This window comes from Dermochelys coriacea, chromosome 2, assembly GCF_009764565.3.
Source record: "Dermochelys coriacea isolate rDerCor1 chromosome 2, rDerCor1.pri.v4, whole genome shotgun sequence".
Taxonomy (NCBI): Eukaryota; Metazoa; Chordata; order Testudines; family Dermochelyidae; genus Dermochelys; species Dermochelys coriacea.
Genome location: NC_050069.1, coordinates 166997708 through 167020725, shown reverse-complemented (window position 1 = coordinate 167020725; position 23018 = coordinate 166997708). Strand labels below are relative to the sequence as shown.

Below are 23018 nucleotides of genomic sequence, written 5' to 3'. Positions count from 1 at the left end.
TGTGTCCTATCAAGAAAATAGCTTAAGAAAAACATGGCACTGAATACCTACTTTTTATGAATGTAGTTCCATCTCCTCCTTGCATTTTGTAACAAACCTGTGGACATCAATTTTGGGAACTTTATGATTAATATTATACTACACATTATGGCCGCAGCAACGGCAAGATTCTTTTTCTCCAAAACTTTAAAAGACACCTTCTTTTGATACTCTCCATTAGCTGCTAGTAGTACAGGGATCAGGACATACTGAGTACTTCTGATTCCATCCACTAAAGAATAATGGAATACGTACATATTAGTCAGGTCAATACACCATAAACTCCTTGCTTCATCATTGTTTAAATCCATATCTCAAACATTCAGATTCTAATAATTCCCATGGGTGCCAATTTAGCTCCCAGCCATCTCATCCTATCATCGACAAGAAGAGCAAAAGGAGATCTATATAAATAGATGCAAATATTCACCAAGAAATCTACCCTATGCCGTTTTTTCCTCTGAGAATGTAGATGTCTTTTGAAGCATGACACTTGACAACAAGCTATCCTATCATGAAGAAATAATGGGCCAGATTCACCAATATGTTCTGGCTGCTTTTTGCAGGATCAGACCAACACAACTCCAAATTGAAGAGGTTTTTGAGTGGCCGTCTAATCACATCTGATTACAAAAGGCTTTTTAAGAGTGCTGGTTTTTTCCTATAAGTGTTTCAGGCCCTCTTCCTTGAGTAACTAGCTGTAATACTGGGACAGTTGATCTGAGGCATTCGATCTAACAGCCCTCTGATTGGTGGCAGAGGTAGCATCTGAGCAGCTCAGTGATGGCCCTAGAATTCACTTCTCATCTTGAGTCGCATGAGCCTGGACTAGATGGTTTCCAGGACACAGCGTCAGACTTGCACTTTAGAGGCAAGTTGGTCTTGTGATTAAAGCAGCGGACAGGGACTCAGGTGGGGTGGGTTCAGATCTTGGCTCTGCCTCAAAGTTAACTCCAGGATCAATAACTTAGATTGTACACTCTTAGGGCAGGGACTGCCTGTTACAATGTGCTTGTACAGCACCAAGCTCAACAGATCTTTGTTGGGACATCAAGGGATGTCTGCACAGTCTATAGCAGCAAACGTCCCAGGCCAGAGGCACAGACTTGGGTTTGCAAGGCTCATGCTAGCACTCTAAAAGTAGCCGTGCAGACAGTGCTTTGTCGTTGTGGCTCAGGCTCTGAAACCACCCTGCCTCCAAGACTACAGAGCCCACACCTCAACTTCAAGGTGCTGTCTACACAGCTATTTTTTAGAGTGCTGGTGTTAGCCCTGCTAGCTCAAGTCTGTCGGTCCAGGCCGGCGGGGCTTGCTGCTGTGGGCTACATAGACATACCCTTAGGTACTATGGTAACAATAACCTTTTCGCCTAGGCTTTCTCTGAGGGAGAAGAGTGAGTACGGCTTGGGGAGGCAGAGCTGGATGCCATAATGGAGACATGTATTTATAATCAGGAAGGTGTTACTCTGTTGAAAGCCTGCTTTAAATTTAGCAGCTGTCTTCTGATTTGTAATTTTTTCTGGTTCTGCTGGGAATGTGTCTAGTTTAGATACTTGACGCTGGAAATGCATTTAGCTAAAAAGATGAAAGAAATACATAATATCTGTTTCGGAGGATTTAAAAAACAAAGTTGGAAGCAACATTTTGGTACAGTTTGGCTTGAGAATGGCTGGCTAGCTGAACAGCTGCTTTTGCTGGAGTTCTGAAACAGAAGCTACACCTGGGGATTGTAAGTTTTGCTGCTGCACAATCTGTCTGTGTTCAATGTTCTCACATGAACAATGTGCACGCTTGGAAGCAGCATGGTTCAGCGGATAGGGGACTAATTATAAATCAAGAGATTTGGCTTCCAGTCCTGTCTCTGCCACTGACTTACTGTGACACCTTGGGCAAGTCTCTGTGCTTCTGTTTCCTCCCGTACCTTTAGTCTATTTTGTTGTAAAAGTCTTTGGGGCAGGGACTGTCTATGTGTTTGTACAGCACCTCGCACAAGGAGGCCCTGATCTCAATTGGGTATTACAGGCACAACTTACTGTAAGACAAATTAATAATAATAATATACATGAAAGAAGACAAGGAAAGAGGGCTCTTGACTTTTTGTCAACTCAGCTCTCTCACTGAATAAAGAATTAACCCATTCCAGAAGTCTAATCTCTTCTTGACTGCTTGGATGGCAGGACAATATGAATAAAACATGCTATTCACTACTTTTAAAAGTATTTACATAAAATAAATTGCTATATTTTACTGCATTTTCATGTTATGCAAGCCCACCTTTATGTGGTAAGATTTACAGCAGGCCAAGATTTATTGATCTAGTTCAGCATGGAAATGGCTGCTAAAATTGACCTGTCAGCAGTTTTTAATTTAATTGCTCTTTGATCCTTCAGCCTTGAAGATATTTGCATTTTCAGCTTAGCATCTCTTGGCAACACTTAGCAGCAGCAGCTGAGATCCAGAGCTCAGTACAACCTGTTAATTGCTCCATTTCTAGATGTGTCCTGGTGTTGAATTACAATGAAGTTTCAACCTCTCTCTTCCCCTATAAGTATGCTTTCTAGTAGGAATAATACTGCTATTTGTTTTCAGTCCCTAATCTTTTAATCCTAGTTGGATCACAGAAAATATACAGTCTCAAAGGGACATTTTTCAACTGGAAACCAAAAATGGATACATCCTTGTGGCCAAACTGCCTGTTTTTTGCCCAAACAAGTGTACAGGAGAGAGAGATCCTCACAGTGGGGGAATGAAACCTATGGCTGCTAAACATGGTTGTGAGGCAATGGCTTGTCCCCTTAATATAAAATAGGTCTCTATTTAAGATGGCTCATTTTAATGGTCTTTAGTAGGGGATGGAGGGAAAATCACATACCACATCCTTCTCTGTTCACAAAAGCAGCATTGATCAACAGGTGTTTCTCAGGGCAAAACTGGCTACTTGGATAATAGACAGGACCATTAAGGAAAAGCAGAGTGAGAAAAGAGACTCAACCGCTCCAGGAATGAGAGAACAGCTCTGGTTCATGAATGAAACCTTGAGAAATTCTATGAAATACCACAGGTAGGAAGCTTTAAATTATAGATCTGGGGCTTAGAAAGAAATTGCACACGAACACTGACCTGAGCAGCCGCAAAGCAGTGCTCTTACACGGGGTGGCATAACTGTTGCTAAAAGATTAATATAGAAATAAAAATGATACTTTCTATAGCACCTTCCATCTGAACATTGCCGTGGAAAGTTGCTCACTTTAATTCTCATCTGAAGGCTTGGGATAGTAAGAATGGGTCTGGTGCCAGGAGGAAAAAAGTGACTGTCCTTTGACAAAATGGACTGAAACCTCCGAACTGGCATGTGCAGGAAACCCAGTACTGGCCAGCCTAGAGGCACATGCACTGCTGAGGTCAGGGTTATGGAGGACACCACTCCATGAATCAGGCAGATCAGAAGGATGAGGTACTAACCAGGGAGATGCTTGGCACCTTTCTGGGGTCTCTGGATCTCTCCGAGGAACCCTGGATCCAGATGTAGCTGCAGAGTTGGTAGCCAAACTGGTTAGGCAGGAGGAGTCCTCTGCATAGAACTTTGCAATGTAACATGTACCAATGGAGGCTCATTTTACAGGCTGGCCGGCAGGGAGAAGAGTTCTCCGTTTCCTGGTTCTTATGAATGTCAGCGTCAGCATTTGTAAAAGGGCACATATAGCCTCATGTGTAGACAGAAACATCCTTCCCTCCCCCTGATCTCATTATCCTTCCCCCACCTCCTAAGCAAAGTGCAGACTGCTGAGCCCCTCTACCCCCGCAAGCCACCTAGTTCACTTCCTCTGTCATACCCCAAGGTCAGAATCACCCTCAGTAATCCCTCCTCCTGCTTTGGCTATATGGGCCGCTGTTCCCAGTCAGGTTTCAGAGTAGCAGCCGTGTTAGTCTGTATTCGCAAAAAGAAAAGGAGTACCCGTGGCACCTTAGAGACTAACAAATTTATTAGAGCATAAGCTTTCGTGAGCTACAGCTCACTTCATCGGATGCATTCGATGAAGTGAGCTGTAGCTCACAAAAGTTTATGCTCTAATAAATTTGTTAGTCTCTAAGGTGCCACGGGTACTCCTTTTCTTTTTGTTCCCAGTCAGAGTGTACACGCCTGCTCTCTGCATGTACAATGGCTGTCTGAATCATACCACGTATACGGATTCAAAATGTCTGACAAGTGAGAGGGAAAACAAGTGATACAACAAAGTCTGTGGTGATGCCAAGCATAGAAGCCAAAAGTCTTGACTACCAGTCCTGGACTCTAAGCTCAGGAAAGCGCAGACCCAAACCTGCTTTTTGGAAGACTCCTTTTTCTTTGACCTGGCACATTATGACCAATGTAAAACAAATCCCATTCATATTTGCACTGTGTCCACTGCATTCATATTACAGGAAATGTGGGTGACAATGGTTCATAAGATGATGCAATCTTGTTCTTTTGCTAGGTTTTTCTCTCTCACAGCTCCTGGGTCATAAAGCACCTAGCAGTCGGTACCTGAATAGTGTCCATTTCCCCCCAATCATGTGCAACAGCACCAGCATCATAGTTTGTCTAAACAGAAACTTTTCAGGACTGTAGGCATAACAGTATCAGAAGCATAAAAAGGTCAGAAAAGAGATGTGGCATATGTAAGCTTTTTAATTCAACCCATACAAATCAAACAGAGGCCAGGAGGAAAAACAGGAGAAAGAAGCTGGAATTTCGAGGCAACCTGCTGCCTTCAGATTTGGTTGAAGACTATGGCAATTTCTGGAGCTAGATTTGACTCTGCCTGTACCAGTGTTTGAGTAGTCGTTGTGAGTACATATGCCTTGATTTCTTACTGGTTCCTATTTTGCCAGGTTCAGAAGCTACAGTTAAGTTTGCAGGCTTCCATGATAATCTCATGTTCTTAGCTGTACATAACTTCATGAAACATTTTCTTTGGGGGATGAAACATCCTGTGATTTGTCCGAGCCTGAAGGCTTTTCTTGAATTTCTTGAGTGAAAAATACACACTTTCGCCATTAAATATTTGTGACCGCTCTTTTTTGCTAAAAAAAGAAAAAAAAGAGTTAGACTTAGCTAAAGTTTCAAACTTGAAAATTTGCTTCTAAATAGTCCTTAATGAGGCCTTTTGCTAGGTTTTGTAATAAGCAAAGGTTAACAACAAAACACAAGATAAAAAACGGTATAAGCAATTGATGTTTTGCTGAACATTCTCAGTAAAAGCCTCTGGTAAGATTTCTTTTCTGACACCCATATTGCTGCCTGCCAGCCTGATAAGTACAGTAGCTGCTGCAGCAACAATTTGCATGAGGCTCATCATACAATTTCCCATTGCAGTACACACAGGAAAACCCTTCCAAACAACAATGACTTCCTTAAAGTGACCATCAACTTGAAATCTAGTCAATTAGGAGGGAAAAAAGTTTCAGGTATTATGTCTGTTCCTGTGTTTCCCTGCCAATTTTTGTAGCTTCACAAACAACTTTTACTAATAAAGAGTTTCACTGTTTTCTCTTTATAAACAGGCAATTCCCTTTGTTTTTGCCAGTCTTTCGCATTGCAATCGGTGAGAAAAATATTTAAAATAATAGGAAAATGTTGTTGTGAAACCATAAAAATTGGTAGATGGATACGGGGAGCATAACTTCTGTGACATAAACAGCATCAAGTACCTTGTCAGTGCTTAAATAAATAGTAAATAATATACAGTTGATAAAAAAAATACCTTTTTTTCCTCTTTAGAAAGGTACGGTCATGCCAATGTAAACAGATGCACTTTGCTGAGAAGTGAGACACACAGTAACCTTTTCCAGCCAAATGAAGACAGCAGCAATGAAGGGTACTCACAATTCTATTTACTGCAATGAAGTGAGAACTTCTGAGCCTAGTTATGATCATTCACATGCTGACCCTAACCATTCTCTTTTTCTTCAGTTTTCTTTTAAAAAGAAGATATTAAATGCAAACATTGTTAAGGCAACATTAGTGTTATATAGTGTTTTGGTTTTTTTTTAAATCAAGAAATGCAAAAATTAAGGCTGCAATAGCAACATCAATTTAAGCACATTGTACATGTATATGTTATGGTCTACACTTAGCACACACACACACACACACACACACACACACACACACACACACACACACACACATATATGTAACAAAAATATATTAATCAAGAACAATAGGAATAAAAATTAATTGTATATTATGCTGTTAAAAACCTTAAAGCATCAAAGGCAAATCATCCTGGTGCAAATAATCACGTATTGAAAAATCAATGGAAATTTTTCTGTGAGTAAGGTGAGCAAGTTTTGGTCCTTATTATATTAATAAATAACCTATGCACATGCAATTTGTTTAACTTAATGTTGTTGCAGAAACCCATTCTTAAAGGGGCAAACCCTGAGCTCTTACTTTTTATACAGTCATTCAGATGAACATCCACTGCAGGCAAAATTTTGTCCCGATTATTAATTATTATTTTTTGCATTCAATTGATAAGCATGTGTTTAACTCTAAAGCAGTTAGGGGAGTATTTCATTCTGTTCTAGAAAGATTAGCACATGAACTGCCTGTGGTAGGAGCTTCTATTTCCTATGCTTGAAAATTCATCTGTGTCACGGTGACAAGCTGATGCTGGCCACATTTTTGTCTTTGATCAATGTGGTGTAAAGTGTGCAAATCACATCTGTGGGGTGAAGAAGGTGAATTCTTCTTCCCTGCTTGAAACCCAGGCGATTGATGTGCACTTCAAAAGATATTTTTGTCCAATGCTGTGTAGACAATATTTGCAGCCTGCTACTGAACATGGAAAAAAAGAATCCCAGAAAAAACAAAGCTGTATCACCTAAGTCAAATATCTTGTGCATTAACCAGTATCATTTAAAATTAAAAATGGAAAATCACCATTAAAAACTGTTTTCATGATCAAGTGGTATTCTGAGCTGAGGAAATAGTTATAAAACCATATAAAAAGTGAATGAAACCAGCACATTCTCGGTTGTAGACTTGGGACCCGCTTCTCTCCTATTTTATACCTGGTGTCGTCACTTACAACTATGCAAAGTGTAGACAGTACCATATCTGAATTCTCCATTCCCTCATGCTGGTGGTAGCATTTTCACTCCCTCTTTGAACAGGATGTAAGTGATGACGGCAGAGTGAGGGTGCAGAGAATGGGAGGGGTAGTAATCAGGCCCCATGGAATTGCCTTGTAAAATTGATATGAGGTGAATAAGTCTGTACACAGTTCAACAAGAGGTGGAAGAATCAGTTGATGAAAAACCTTCCTGCCTCCCTGATCATACACATTAAATATGCATATTCAAAATAAATTCCTTGCTAGCAATGAGTATTTCCCATGTTCTTTTCTTCACCACCTGCCATTTGCTGCTCCTCTCCTTAGGCCAAATTCTGGTTAAGCGCATGCTAGAAAAACCTTGGCCAGCAGATGTATGATGGAGAAGTTGATGGTCCATATTTTGGCCCTTCCAGGAGAGCACCCATTCTGCTGACTTTCCGCAACAGGAGCCATGTAGTGACACTACAGGGACTAACCTAGAGGTAAGTGGGTATCTTCCACAGGGTTATGCATGTATGCTCCCTTATCTGGTCATGGTATCTAGGGACAGTGCCCCACAGAGATTAATCCTACTTTTAGTGGGAAGAGATTGTATAAGGGGGCTACATACTTAGTATTGGCTTGAATATAGGTGCAAATTAACTCTTCCATTTATTGGGTTCATTATGGCCTATTTCTAGGCAGCCACCAGAATTTGGCTCCTCATGTAAGTAGAAGTTGTGGTTGTAGTGAGGAGGGGAACAGAAATAGTGTACTTCATTTTCCAGCAATGATGGTGCAAGAAGTTGGCCTCCCCATTGGCCTCAAGGCAGCTTTACCTTGCTCTGTGACCCCTGAAGTGGACTTTTGATCATCTTTTCTGTGTCACAGTGAATTTGACATTTTGTACCACAGATGTTCTTACTCTTATAATTGCTTTATGCTTTGGATTTTGATAATTGGAGGTTTTTCCAAGGGTACCTTTTAAAAAAATTAGCTCCGTGTCATTAGTGCCAGTCTCATGGCTGAGAACAGTTGTATGGCTTGAATCTTAAGACATAATATACAGTATATCATCCTCTTGGGATCCAATTTTGCAGCCCTTACTCCACTGAGTAGAATTTACTCATGCATGTAGTCTCCCTGAATTCAATAGGACTAGTCAGATAAGCACCAAACGGTACAGAATCCGTGAGCGCTAAGGAGTTTCACTCTCATATCGAGAGAACAATATATTCCTATGAGCCCAGTCTTGAAACTCCTTATCTATAGGAGCTTCACTTGTCTTCAGTAAGTCTTCATATGAGTAAGAATTACTACTTTGAGTAACAATTGTCAGGATTAGGTCCTATGTGTGTAAATTCATTTTTATGGTGGTACCTCTAGTTTTCTGCTGTAGGATAAATTGATAAGGTTCTAGGGCCAAGATGACCACTATGTAAGTAGGCCAACCGGCTCACACAAAAGGGTGATCTTAACTGATTATCATGGGTTATAAAACAGCATGTGGCTTTGTGACTATACATAATTCCATAATGAGGAGATAATCTTTCTCCATAAGTATTGCATTAATATCAGGATTTATATCAATTTGGTTCCTTGGTTTCATTTGTCAGTTTCCCATCAGATCAGTCATGAGCCTTTTTCTGGTTTGAAACAGTTTACCTGAAGACTCTGAGAACTGAAACACGACATGCTGCTGTATTACCTTTTCATCCCTTTCGAGTTTCCAGTTTGTTCTGTAACTGTAAAGAGCAAGGCAAAGATTCTTGCAAATCTTGTACAATTTTTTTAATTGTGGCACTAACAGATGAATATTTTACAATATATAATATACAGTCATATTAAGTACAGATGGCTAAACAGTTCTTCTCTTTTTTAACATTAGCAACATTAAATTCCAGCTCTGACCTCCCCACCACCCGGCAAATATTTCCATTCTGGGCTGTGTATAATGCTAAAATGATTCTTAAAAAAATTAAAATATACAAACTCTCACTTCCTCAGATTCATTACAATATAGTAAATATGAAAAAAATGTTGACTGATCTGTCCTTCTTAAGTTATCATTTCAATTTAATGAAATATTTTTAAAATATATGTCAACTACCAAAGTAGTTAATATTTGTAAAATAAGCTGCTATAAATAATTGTGAGACAATGCTACAGCCAGGATGAATTAGAAACAAGGGGCCAGATTATGTGCAATTTACACCAGCTCAGGATCTGATCTATAGACTTGGTCCAGCTCTGACGTATGTGAGCAGACACACCTCCATTTCAGAGGGCAGGAATGAGTCCTAGATCCTGAAAGATTAAGCAGTGTTTTGAAATGTTACAAAAGAGACTGTGAAGGCTTTAAGTAAGTAAAGGTCCCTTTTATTTCACATCTCACAACACTTTCACAGTGTCATGAATGGGTTCAGTATATCTCATATTCACTGTTGATTACTTGCTTAGTGAGAATTCTAGAGATATAAAACTCACCTAAGTATATAACATAATAGCATATGGAAATTTAGGCATTTCAGAATCTGCCATAACTTTTTTCTTGTGATTAATATTGATGGATCTTTATTCTATTTGCTTTTTTCCTTATTAGTTCTCGTTATTTTGTCCAAATCAAAGAGTAAGAAACAAGTAAATTGTTTGAAACATTTGCATATTTTAAATAACTTAAGACTGAATGAATGTTATTGTTCACACAGATAGCAAAAATCTTAATTTTCCCCGTATACACAATTAAGTATTAACGCAGGACCACACAGTGTTCATATTTTTATTAACCTGCCAACAATAGTTTATTGGCAATCTTAAATATTTAGAGGCAAAACACAGGGTCCTTGGCACAGAAACTGTGCAGCAAAGCATCATATTTTCCCCTTAGAACCATTATGCAGGTACATTCAATTGCAATTTATTTTGGCCTGTAGACAGGAGAATAAACTAAACTTCTTGATGTTCTTTGCCACTTCAGTCCTTGAATGATGATTGTGTGTGTGTGAAGTTAGATTTTCCAATTACCTGTTCTTTAGACCTGATTCAAACTAGGAGAGGGACCTATAATAAAAGAAAAGCACATAATCATTCAGTATGTTGTTAAACCTTCAACTGTTGACATTACTAGCCAAACATTCTCTTGTGGGGTCATTTTATTGTTATTTTTATATCACCGTTCTTTACTAGGGAATAATTTTCACTGTAGCTCACGAAAGCTTATACTCAAATAAATTTGTTAGTCTCTAAGGTGCCACAAGTCCTCCTTTTCTTTTTGTGGATACAGAGTAACACGGCTGCTACTCTGAAATCAGTGAATTTAGTGTCTTTTCCTCCTTGCAGACTGTCTGTGGACAGACAGATCAAAATTTCTCTCTATTATGTGATTGGTCATGTAAATTACCTGGTGGTTTGTTTTTGTGTGCGTGTTCTCTGGTGAGAGGAGGGGGAAACCCATAGGCCTGGATTCAGGAAAGCACTTAAACACATACTTAACTTCACCCTCATTCATGAAAACACCTAAGCATGTGCTTAATTTAAGCTTAACTTTAAGCACATGCTTAAGTGTCCTTCCAAAATAGGGATGCTTTCCTGAGTCAAGGCCAGAATGAGGAGAAGAACTTGAAAAGCCACTGGGCTTTGACTCACTCAGGAGGAGAGAGGATTTTAGGATCACATGAAAGATTAGCAAATTTTTGATTATTTTAAACCTTTTCCTTTCTTGACCATAAAGGCTGTGGCAGAAGCATGGTTCCTTGAAAAATTAGGCTGATTAGTCTGCATGATTTATTAGCTAGAAGAGGAGCTGAAATTTATTTTTGTCTCTTCACATTCACACAAAGTAACAGTGTGCAAGTGAATGCTTCTAACTATGAAGGGGATGGTCAGATCACTGTCTGGCTCATTTAACCACCTGTGTATCAGAGCTCGGCCAAATGCTTTTGAGGGAAACTTCTGCCCCACTTCTGTGCTAAACAGCCAGCACACTATTTCAGAATTTAATTTGTCTCATTTGATAAAACTTCACTCTCGAGATATGCAACTCACCCCCCCCAGCACTATCTAATATAAAATGCATGGGTGTAACTTCCACTAAAACAATGTGATTTGTATAGATGTTAGAATAAAATTTTCCCAGTGGTAGTTGCAATGTGTAACAGAAAGGAGAATTGGGTCCATCCTATATTTCCATTTTATAGGGCAGACATTGGCTGCAATTGTGCCTGCAGCTAGATGTATAATTGGTCATTCGCATATGGAATAACTGTGATTCCTTGTATCAATTGTAATGATGGTAAATCCATGTGCAAATTACACATATATACAGATGCAGAGGTTTACATAATTTCAGAAATCTGACCCATATATTATCATACTATTTCTGAGATAAAAGGAAATGAAAGTAAACATAAATAAAAGGAAATGAGTACAGCCAAACTGATATAAAAGCCACTTGATACAATGTTTTCAATATATTATATCACTATTGAAACTAAGGGCCAAATGGATGCAGCTCCATTAGTAGAGTTTTGTCCCTTAATATCACCAGAGAATTTGGGCCTAGATAGGCAGTAAATCTTTTATTCTTCCCTACATCATCTCATTCATCCTCTTGCCTTAGTGCTCTGTCTAATACTATTCAGGCACCACTGCTTTCAGTGAAAGCCAGGAATTAAAATATCTCATGTGCTCTTGTCCACAGTCTGTTAGTAGCGAAGAACCCAGGCCATTGAAACCCACTGCAGCCAAAGCAAAGGGAGACCAGATAAGGGCTCCTGCTGATAATTAACTGCCCCTAGGCTATGGTAACCCATAAAACCCCCTTACATACTCACATATACTATCTAACATAATGATCATGCACTTCTCACAGCAACACACTTGCGGCTGGATACATGATAGGCTTTATCTATGGCTTGCCTTAAACCTTGGAAGTGTGAATACCACTCCATGTTCCTGGATAGGCCACTATTTCATTAATACTGAAACTAAAGTCCTTCTCTTTATGTCCTGGTCCCCACCCCTTTCAAGTGATAGGCACATGCCTCCACTTCTCGCTGGGATGGGATCCTGTGATCCAACCACTCTTAAAATGGGTCTTTGTGTTACATCCCCCTGGCTGCCAATTATAATATAGAGCAGGCCCAACAAACCTGGCTCCTGAAAGTTTTTCTCTTTGAGAGTCTGTGGACAGTAATAGTATGCAGTGACACAAATGCCGCTTCAAAACAATGTATGATTTATTTGCCAAGAGGTGCAGAGCATTCAGATAAATGGATTAAAAACAACAACATAGTGTCTTGCCTACAGTTGGCATTCCCCTCAAGCCCCAAGGTATTCAAGACAGTCTTGGTGGCCCTGTTCTCTTCGGGACCAAGTTCCAGCTTACTTATGACAGACTCCTGACTGTCAGTCTATCTATATCAGCCTGCAGCAGCTGATAATTTCCCCTTTCTCTTTCCATAGGGCAGTTCTTTTAGATGATCAGTGTCTTTTGATCTCTAGGAACTCAGCCCTGGCAAACAGCCGTGTAACCCAGGTTGGAGCCAAGGAGTTGCCCCTTCACAGCTATTAATTTGGCCATTGTTTGAGTGTTTGTTGGGATGTTCCTTATCTGGGCCATTGTGTTGCCTTTCCTGCCTGGTTCCTGAGACAACTCCATCTGGTCTAACATCATGGCAAGTAATCCATCACAAATGAAAATACAAATGCATGCACGTTATTCATAAAAATAAAAGAGATATTTCCTGGTTCTCCCAACTATGCACTAACAAAATTATTTCACCATCAGAAACTCTTGGTTCCAGAAAACTTCAAGAAGACAATGGAAGAGAAATCCACGCAACTGAAAGACTATTTGTTTACAATCTGTAACTGACAGCGAATAGAAAACATTGACAAAGGAGTTCCAAAATGAGCGCTGCCCTCATGCCTCCCACACATGCCACTGTGGTTCTCTGATGAATGATGCAAAATGAAGCAAAACAGAAGTTTGTAGTGCCTGTGGCACAAAATCCCCTCACAGCCGCTGTCCATGAACAACTTAAGGCTCACCAGCAAGGCTCATGCTGCAGCCATAAAAGAAGCAAAACATGACTTTCCCTCAAACATACAATCAGCCAAATAATGGCCAGCAGAACTATTCCAGGTTATGAACAACCTGCTAATCAACCCAGAGTGCCTATCTCCATGCAATGAAGAGATATATAAACACAAAAGCCTAAATCCTATCCATTCTGAATAGTTCTCATCTTGCTTTGCAAATAACATCAACCAAATTAGTGTGGGTTTCACTGAGACAGGGATACCACCTAGGAAACATCTCCCATCCCATCTGCATTAATGGAATTTTAACCATTCTCCCAAATAGAAGCCCTGGACGCTTCAAAGAAGTTCCAGGCCACCTGCTATAAATCTGAATCCCCTACTCCTCATACAAGCCTAGTGACAAAAACCTGGCCCCACCATAATAACTGGGATTATCAATGTCTTCTTCAAAGTCAGCAAACCACCAAGACTTCTTCAAAGTCAGCAAGGTGCCCTAAATGATACAGTATCAGCAAACAGAATCCTGAAGAAATCTACACTTCATGCTATCCAACTACTGACCACTTTCCAGCCCTCCCTTTTTCTGGAGGACATTGAAAGGATGGTGGCATCCCACTTTCAGCAGTACTCATCCTCAGCTTACAGCCTGGGTGCCTCACCTTCTAGATCCAGAGGAGGGCACAACAGAAGACAATCAGGCTAATGCTGATGTATAACCTTCTGGCACTGGACTGAAAACAAACCTCTCTGCTAATACTGTTAGATCTCTCTCTGACCTCTGACATCATCATTCGTACAGTGCTAACAATATGTGTGTCAGAAGCTGTAGGGGCAAATGCAGCAGCATTCAGTTGGACGCACTCATTCCTAGTAGACAAAACTAAGAGAGCTGCGATGCAGAGCCCTGCAAGGCTCAATATTCCTTTCTCTGCCACTTTAATTTGTACAGGGGACTGTCTGGAGAAATTATGAGGTGCCCCAGATTCATCTACCACCAATATGCAGAGAACATGTGTGCCGCTCCACCAATGCAGCCTCTGCTTAGGTGTCCTAATGCCAGAAAGAGATGAGCATCTGGCTCTAGCTTAACCCAGGAAAGGCAGGAGTAATATTTATAGAAACCAGGGGAACACTTTGAGGAATTTGTCAATACTCTAATGTTGACAATGATCGAGGGCACTGGGTGTCAGATTGTCAAACTGATGTGGAGCTCTGGGGCCACACAGGACTTATCATTATTCTCAGTCATGAAGACTGTCACAGCAGTGAGGAATGTCTTATTTCCATCTTTGATTGGACAAGGAATTGCTCCTTTTTTATCTTGGCAAAACCATAGGTGAGGTCCTCTTTGGTCTCCTCCATGTTAGAACTACAGGAAACTCATTCTACCCTCAGAATGCAACCACCAGGACAAAGATGAAATTGCCATAGTACTTAGCTACATGCCTTCTAAACAACAAGGGCATACATGAATGTATCGCGTCCGCCTTCATGGACTCCACTGGCTCTCTATTCACTTCAGAACAGGTTTCAAAGTCCTGATCCTGACCGATAAAGCTTTAGTGGATGGGGGCCTGACTATTTCTGAGACACCACAGCCCTTGCACTCCACAAGACAGCTAACCTCCCCAGGGATAATGTAGCTGGAGGGATCTATGTTTAGACTATCAGACACGTTGGGAAGACCTGGGATTCAGAAGCAGGACCATGGCTGTGGAACTCCCTGCTGGAAGAGTTTAAACTGATCCCAATCCTGATTGCATCAATGTGTAAAACTCACTGTTTCTAGAAAGCATTTCTTCAGGAATAGCATGGATAAATAAACAATCAATAATACATAAAATATACTTGAAGATCTAAATCAACAGTTTTCTGTAACCTGGTGGAATGTAGAGAAAAAGCACTATTTGTTCTGAAGTCTTTTGCTTCTTTATAACGTTGTTAGATGGTTTGCACCAAAGTGATAGGTGCTTTATACATACCCAAGAGAGCATATTATATGTAATTTCACACATGCAAAATAACTGCACAAATTGATTTATTTTAGCATGCTGAAGTTGGACCCTGAAACACTGATTTGTTTGTGTAATGAGTAATAACTCTATAAGAGTTGTAAGAAATTAGATGTTTTATAGCTATAGTATCAATTGGTTGATAATATTGTTCAGTTTGTTTTATAAAGGGCAAATGGACAAGGCTAAATCATATTTATGTGTTTATGGTTTGAATCAGTGGACTCTCAAGGTGGGAAAACTCCATCTGTGCTTGCAAATACCCAAAAGTCCATGGGCTAAAGTCCATTCTCAGTTACTGAGTGAATTTTGGAATAAAGCCACTGAAGCCAATGGGCCTGAATCCGTTCTCACCATCATTTGTGTAAATCAGGACTAACTCAGTTTGACAGTAGAATCTGGCTCAAAGAGTTTAATACAGTGACTCCAAAATACACCAGTGTAACTCAGAGCAATATTTAGCCCATTGGCTATTGCATCCATACAACTAAAAATAGAATGAAACCCACAGGGCCAGAAACTGATCTCAACTGAACTTTGTACTGGTATAATTCTATTGACTTCAGAGGAGTTATTCCTGACTCACACCAGAGTATGAAAGTCTGAAAAATCACCATGTGCACTGTGTTATATACTGGGTGGTTCAGTTTCATTTTCTTCACAAGGTTTATGTAGAACCACAATTTAGGAGAGATATGGAATGTATTAGTAGAAATCTGGCATACCAATAAAGGGACACTGCCAAGAATATTAGGCCTCACAATTTGATCCACAGTCAGCCTTAAGGGTGGCTGACTGGGCGAAAGCACTGGGCCCCAAAACCTATATGCTATTGGAATTAAAGGTGAATATATATCCCTAAATTGCTTAGATGCAAGTTTTTTGGAAAGGGCTAGAGGAAAGATAGATGGGCCTAATTCTGGCTATCCTAGATCCTGTTTGTTCAAAGGTCAACTGGATTTATTATTAGTTTGTCAGAATATAATGGAAGAGGTCATCCAAATTCTCTGATTTTTTCAAATTAACGCTCTTAACATTCCTTTTCAAAAGAAAAATATGTATGCACATTTTACTCTTATATGAAGAAAACCACACGTGAGGCGATGTGCTCTAATAGCTGTCCAAAGACTTGAGATGCAGCACGAATCTTTCCACTGCAGTTAAAGAAAACATGGTACGTATCTCTTTAATTTGGCAAAAAGGAAAAAAAAACCCCATAGCTAGCACAACTTGCAAACTGCTCCCAGGGCAGCACTGCAACCTCAGCTTGTTTCAGCGAAAAGGCTAAAAGTATAGATGAATACGTTTACCTTTCTTAACCTTGCTGCTCCAGCACCAGAGCGAATGGCCTCCATTAGGGCCTCCCTTGCCTCCCCAGGGTTACTTGTAGCAGTGACAGGAAGTTTAGGAGCTGTCATTGACTTGTGGCTGGAAGGAGGTGGTTGTGGTGGCAGCAGGACAGGTGGAGGGGGGATCCAAAGATGCTCTGCCTGAGAGGCTTCTTTATTTTGCAAGAACAGTTCTGCATTTCTAAAGCTCTGCAGCTCTTCAGAGGCTGATGATGAGATCTACCAGTGAGACAGTTGAATGTGATTAGTGAATATCTGGCATAACACTAAATTGTAATTACTTGACACTTTTTTTTCACCACTCCCAATTTCAGTTTGCTTAACTGATATAAAACATGTAAAACTTTTGTTTGCTCATTGGTTTAAACATCTGTTACTACTCTCTCACATCACTCAACTGGGCTGATTACCAGGACCAAGGACTTGGCATTGACTGTGTCTCAGAAACTCAATCTTTACTTTCTGTGAACTCTAGCATCCTGTAACTCTTCTTGGTGTTTAAGGTAAAAGGCTGACAGTTGGACTTGGTGTGAGTTTGGGAATGACTGTAAGGATTTTGGAATAAAAAAAAAATGTATTAGGGCAGCTGTAGGCACTAGGGAATCTCAATTACTTATAGTAGTCTGTGCCATGTGGTGGTAATAATGGACAACAGAAAGAGAAAGAGAACTTTGGATCTTCACTCTTAAACCTACCTTCACTTTAGAATTGTTCTTAAACATACAGTTTCCATCCAAATTAAAAAGAAATAAAACTAGAGAGAACTATTTGAAAATAAATGGGGCAAACTGACTGACTGCTTTTCCAATAGAGTTACTTTGGAATTCCTTAACCTAAAATTGCTGCATGAATTATATGTGCAGAAGCCTGTTCTAATATAAACAACCTGGTGGGGAGCTTGCTTGTGATTTTTTAACAGCCTTTTGTCTTTAACAATATGCCTAATATCTATTAACAATGATAATGTCATAAATGTCAAGAATTTATTTATCCTCAAAGTGTTTGGCAAACGTTAATAAATTTATCATCACAGGACAAATGTGGGACTACAAAGTAAATATTATTATCCCCATTTCATAGATGGGGAAATTGAGGCAGAGAGTGGCATGTGAATTATCTAAGTCCAAAGAGGGAGACAACAGAAGAACAAGACCTCGGGAGCACTTGTACTCCATTCCTGTACTCTGTCCACTACAATAGATATGCACTGCATTAATTAGTACAGGCCACACTGTGTGAAAAAGTGATGGATGGTTCCTAAAAAAGATCCTTAAAAATAATGCAAAAAGCCACGCTTCTTTACTGGAGAAAAGAATTTGAAAGAGTCTCTCTGATGATACAACAACAATTTATTTTCAGAACTTCCTTCACATGGATTCTCAGCTATGCCCAAGCAGCACACAGGGCAATTCAATAGCGTGTGCGTGCACAGATGTGGCCTTTGCCTTCCTCAGTCCTGGAATGGCTGTGTGCCAGGCTGCTCTTTAACTGCCTCTGGTAACATACTGTGTTGTGGGGTGTCAGTCTCAGAGGAAGTTGTCTATTCTATTTGCCCCACGAGTAATGAGGCATTTATGGTTGCTTTGAGGATAATGGAGTAACATAGGGAAGAACAGGGACGTTATGTGGTTGGTAGACATCCAGTGATCCCCAGCTGTGTGGATAGTTGGTAATGGTTTGAGTCACTGCATCAGGGAGATGGGACACTTCTTGCCCAATACACTTCCTTGGCTGGGTCAGTGAACTGAGTGAAGGTTCGTGTTAGAGCAATTCAGACTCTGGCTATTAAAAATAAGAGATGCCTTAATGGTTAGATAAATTCTTCCAACAGAAGGAGTCATCTAGCTGTGGGGAAACAAGTCGGATTTTTAGTTAGTCACATACAATTCCATGTATACTTTCATTGCATCTAACTAATGTCCATAAATACAGCGTGCATGTGGAAATCAAGTATTTACATGCACATATGTCCAGTAGGTAGATTTCTGGGGTATGCTGACCCATAAGTTAGGTGGGGTGCAAACTGCATTTTCCTACAATGAAAAGCTTATCCATAATGCCTAAGCCTGTGAAAATGCTGAGCTTAAGATTGTTCGGTTAAGTATCTGGAGTGTGCAGTCCCATATTTAACTAATTTGGGTTTACCTTGATTTAATGTAAGCCATCACAAAGCCCTCAGCTACCAGTGTACAACTCTAGTGAAGTCAATGAAGTTCTATAACCGAGTGCAGAATTTGGCCCATCACGTAAACATTACAGTCTGTCCTGTGTTGTCATATTTTTTTCTAAGGTCTTCTTGTTGCAATACAAATTACTTTGCATCACTCCAGGTCACCGTGCATCCAGCACATTCAGTAGAAACAACCAATGAGATGAGCACTAATCCTATTTATCTATTTCACCTTTTTTAGTCCTGAGGTGCCTCTGTGGCCTCTGATTGCTGCCAGCAGGGCTGAATGCTCATTCTCTGGCTCGGCATATGAGGTTTTCTTCTGACTTCCATTTGTCATGCTGTCTGAACTCTAGAGTATGAACAAAATAGACACCATCAAGTTGTTACTAGATATTTACTTAAGGATAGTTTGAAAACACTTTATTAAAATTGTTCGAAGCACATATCTATACTTTAAGCTCTGTTGGCCAGGCAGCTTGGCTTCATTTGGGCCTGATTCTGCAGCCCTTATTCATAATGCATACTACTTACTTAAGCAAATGGTCCCACTTTTTTTTTTGCTTAGGAATGCAGAATCAAGCGCTTTGTGTATTGTGCAGAATGCCAAGCACAGTATTAGCAGTTAACAAATAACAAATCTTGATGATATAAAGTAACTGTATATCTTTCACTGACGTGTAGCTAAATGTTTCCTATATATAATGCACATTCCGATGTTTATACAACTTTCAGGAATACAGGTTAGGCTTTTAGGTTAACCTCAAGTGTTTGTCTCTTTATACTGTACATCTGTATTCCTCTGGTTATTCTAACTAGTACAAGTGGCTATGCTATTGCATAACAATATTCAGTATGCGCGGAATAACCAGTGGCCTGGTTCTGAATTTTGCTATTATAAATGTTTTAAATATTACATGTACTACAGCTCATGAACAAGAGTACCAGTTATAAAATAGGCTGGTGTCTACTCCAGTGAATGCAAGCTTTCTCCAGTTTCAAAGGCCTAAATGAAGTCTCCACTTTACCTTTCGGAGTTTTTCCTTCCCTCCTGCAGTCTGAATGGCTTCCATTAAAGTGCTGTGCAGAGATGTATCTTTTGGGACTGGTTTCTGGACAATGGGTTTAAACTTCTTCTTTGGCCCAAAGATATCTGTCTGTACAGTGACATCAGATTTATTCATACTGTCAGGCTTCTCATCCCTTTGAGAAATGACGTGGTTATTTACAGGAGTAATATTTAGCTCTGACAATGCTTTTAAAGAATTAGTTTGTATATTGTTAGCAGGATGCCATTTAGTGGGCCTCAACAATGAGCTGGAAGAGGATGTAGGTGTTGGGAGATCAGGTGATGTGAACGATGAGGAAGAATTAGTATGGTCCGTCTTCTCACATTTCTGATCAGACAAAGGATGTGTGTTTTTATCAACTATGCTGTGTTTGCTGTGATCGCCTTCTGCAGTGTTGTTATCCTTTGAAAAGGATTTAGTAAGTGGTACACTGATACTCCGTTTATAGAAACCTACAGGGGTTGTCTGATTCAGTAACCTGATGTTCACTGCTTTGTTTTCCACAGCAGAATTATCACCAAGCGTCAACCTGCTATTTGATGCTTTGTAACTGCAAGTAAAAATATTTGAATAAGAGTCTCTCATTTCTGCTGGTTTTATTTCCATAGGGCTGTTTTTGGTCATAATAATGCAACCTTTGGGGAGAGGTTCTGCTCCAATTTTTATCAATTTTTCTTCATGATTATTCTCCTCTTTATCATGCTTCTCTATCAAATCAGTGTTAAACATAAGTGGATCGAGGCGTTTTGCAATAGCAGAGGCAACATAATGGCTTGAAGTTCTTTTATAAGGCCTTAGAAATGGGAACTCTGTCTTGTCCTGGTTAATTGTTGGGGACACTGATGTGTTTACCTGAGACTGTGCGGCTGGCACAGGTGGTTTGATTCTTTCGAGCTCAAAATGCCTTTCAACCACATTTGAAGTTACTGGTTGCAATGGTATTGGTTTTGCATCTGTTAGAGAGAGAGGTTTGCTTTCAGATTTTGAATTAAAGGGTTTGGAGCTCACAGTGACTACTGACTTTTTAGAATTATGTTCTATAGATTTGTCAGATTGTTTTCCTGTAGAGTTTGACCTCCAGAATTCCTTTACTCTCCTAATAAGAGGTTCATCAGTTTCATTGGAAGAAATATCTGACGTGTTCTTCTTACCAGCATTTGGAGTCATCAGGTTGCCTAGGTCATCTATCTTAATGGCACCAGTGGAGAAGGAATTACCTCTATCGAAGTATTTTATTTCAGGTTTGGGAGGGACAACTTTAAAGGTTGTCAGACCTACTTTAGGTTCATAGCTTGTTATGGAACTAGGGGCACGATGACCCCACAGAGGTGGTGACAGGATATCTTCTTTCTCCTCAGTTGTTTTGGTTGATGGGGGCTTGAATTCCAATTCTGTGTGCATTTTGTTCAAGAATCTTTCTTGACTATTTTGTTCATTAAATTGATTTGTTTTCTCTCTTGCTATGTGGATTTGAGTCTTAGGCTTGAGGTGAGAAGAAATCAGCATGGGTTTGCATTCCTCAGAACTAACACCATGTTTATAGCTGTTTTCCAGTCCTAGGTTGTTTTCATTTCTCTTTTCAAACGAGGATGTAAGAGACTCAAACATCTCTCGCCTCTGTTCTACGGGCAGGGGCTTAAATATATCGTCAGAGGACTGCTGGTGAATTAAGTCCATGGATATACTCAGAGATCCACCATCTACATGTTTCTTATCAAAAGATCCTGCACTGTTTCTATTTGTAAAGTTCCCTAAATTAATGGAATCAGCTGAGATATCTTCATCATCTGCATTAGGGAGTAATGCATTCTCTTCATCTTCAGTTGGACCTACTGCATTAATATTCAGAATCTCATCTATGATTGTTACTGGAACAACAAAGGCAGCATCCTGAGCAGTGTCTGCATCGGTGAAATGCGAGCTGGACGCCCCATTTGTGTGGCTTGATACAGAGTTGTTATCTGCTTCATAATGTATACCTTCCATTGCTGCAAAAATGTAAACAAAAAATTTCACAAATTGGTCAGATATGTGCAACATCATTGTCAGTTACTCAAAGATGGTTTAGAAAAATCAGCAAATCAGGATTTTGATCACACTTATATAACTTACGACATACCTGTTCACAAGTTTCCATATGTGTTCCTGTTGTAAGAAAAAGCAGTATCTGTATACATTTTACTATCTGGTTGATGATTACCATCAGCCTATTGTGCATGCACACCTCCTGATGTGGTCAATGGGAATCACATATGTGTAGTTGAGGGTAGAATTTAGTCTATTGTGTATACCTTAACTTTCACGAACGTCTCAGTGACAAACACTTCACTGCAATACTCCAAAGGAGAAGCATTTCAGAAAAATGGCAAACATCTCTCAATTATGATTTTCAAACCTGGTTAATAAAAACAATCTGCCTGAGGGACTACCTCAAGCAAGCCAACAAAGACACAGAACTTACATTTCCTTTTCTACCATCCCACCTCCCATCATCATCCAGGAATGTAACAATTTTACTGTGAAAGGAGCTATTGGGTTTATTTCTTCTTTCAATTGCTTTGGTGTAAATCAAGAGTGACTACACTCAACTTAATGGACTTGAAAAGGTATAAAACTCCCATAAATGAGATCCTAATCAGGCCCACTGCATTCTAAGATGCTGCAAAATTATGAGATTTTAAAAAGGGTTCACATAATTTTGCATCAAACAAAACTGTGTGATATTTTGATTCATTACAGGTGGTTAGGAAGCAGGCTATTTCTTTGTGATGACATTTAGTCTCTTTTAATCTATTCTGGTCAGGATTTTAGAGTTATAACTTTGAACTACATGTAGTAATGCAGTTGAAATATCACACAGAAAACATCCCCCCTTCTCCATTTGATCTTGAGAAAATATAAGCAGTTTGTATGGTGTAAAATGATAGGATCCTGCTACAAAGCTGCAAACTACATATGGCACATCGGTCACAAACATAGTGCCAAATTCTCTATTTCCAGTGAAGTCAGTGAAAATATGCCAGCAGAAAATATGTCCCATAAAGTACTACCTTTCTGGTAGCAGGCACTCATATACAGCGATGTCCATATAAATATCTGGATAAATAGATAATAGCAGTCTAAGGATACTGATTTGATCTAGCAGCAAAACAATATGGGTTGGAGTAGCAGAAACGTATAGTGTGGGTCAAATTCTGCTCACAGATATATGTGTAGGTCCCAGTGACTTCCATGAGAACCTTGCACATGCA

At 39.7% G+C, this 23018-nt stretch overlaps 1 protein-coding gene across 13 annotated transcripts in view; it reads right to left on the bottom strand.

Annotated features, from left to right (window-relative positions):
* Nucleotides 1–8897: 8897 nt before the first annotated feature.
* COBL (cordon-bleu WH2 repeat protein) overlaps nt 8898–23018 on the bottom strand; it is a 329136-nt gene continuing 315015 nt past the window's right edge. For all 13 annotated transcript variants that reach the window (XM_043508632.1, XM_043508631.1, XM_043508628.1 and 10 more), the window contains 4 exons: nt 19726–21755; nt 18930–19049; nt 16489–16746; nt 8898–10181 (listed from right to left, as the gene is read on the bottom strand). In XM_043508632.1, coding sequence (XP_043364567.1) covers nt 10164–10181; nt 16489–16746; nt 18930–19049; nt 19726–21755 — 2426 coding nt within the window. In that variant the 3' untranslated portion in view covers nt 8898–10163. The remainder of the gene's footprint in view (nt 10182–16488; nt 16747–18929; nt 19050–19725; nt 21756–23018) is intronic.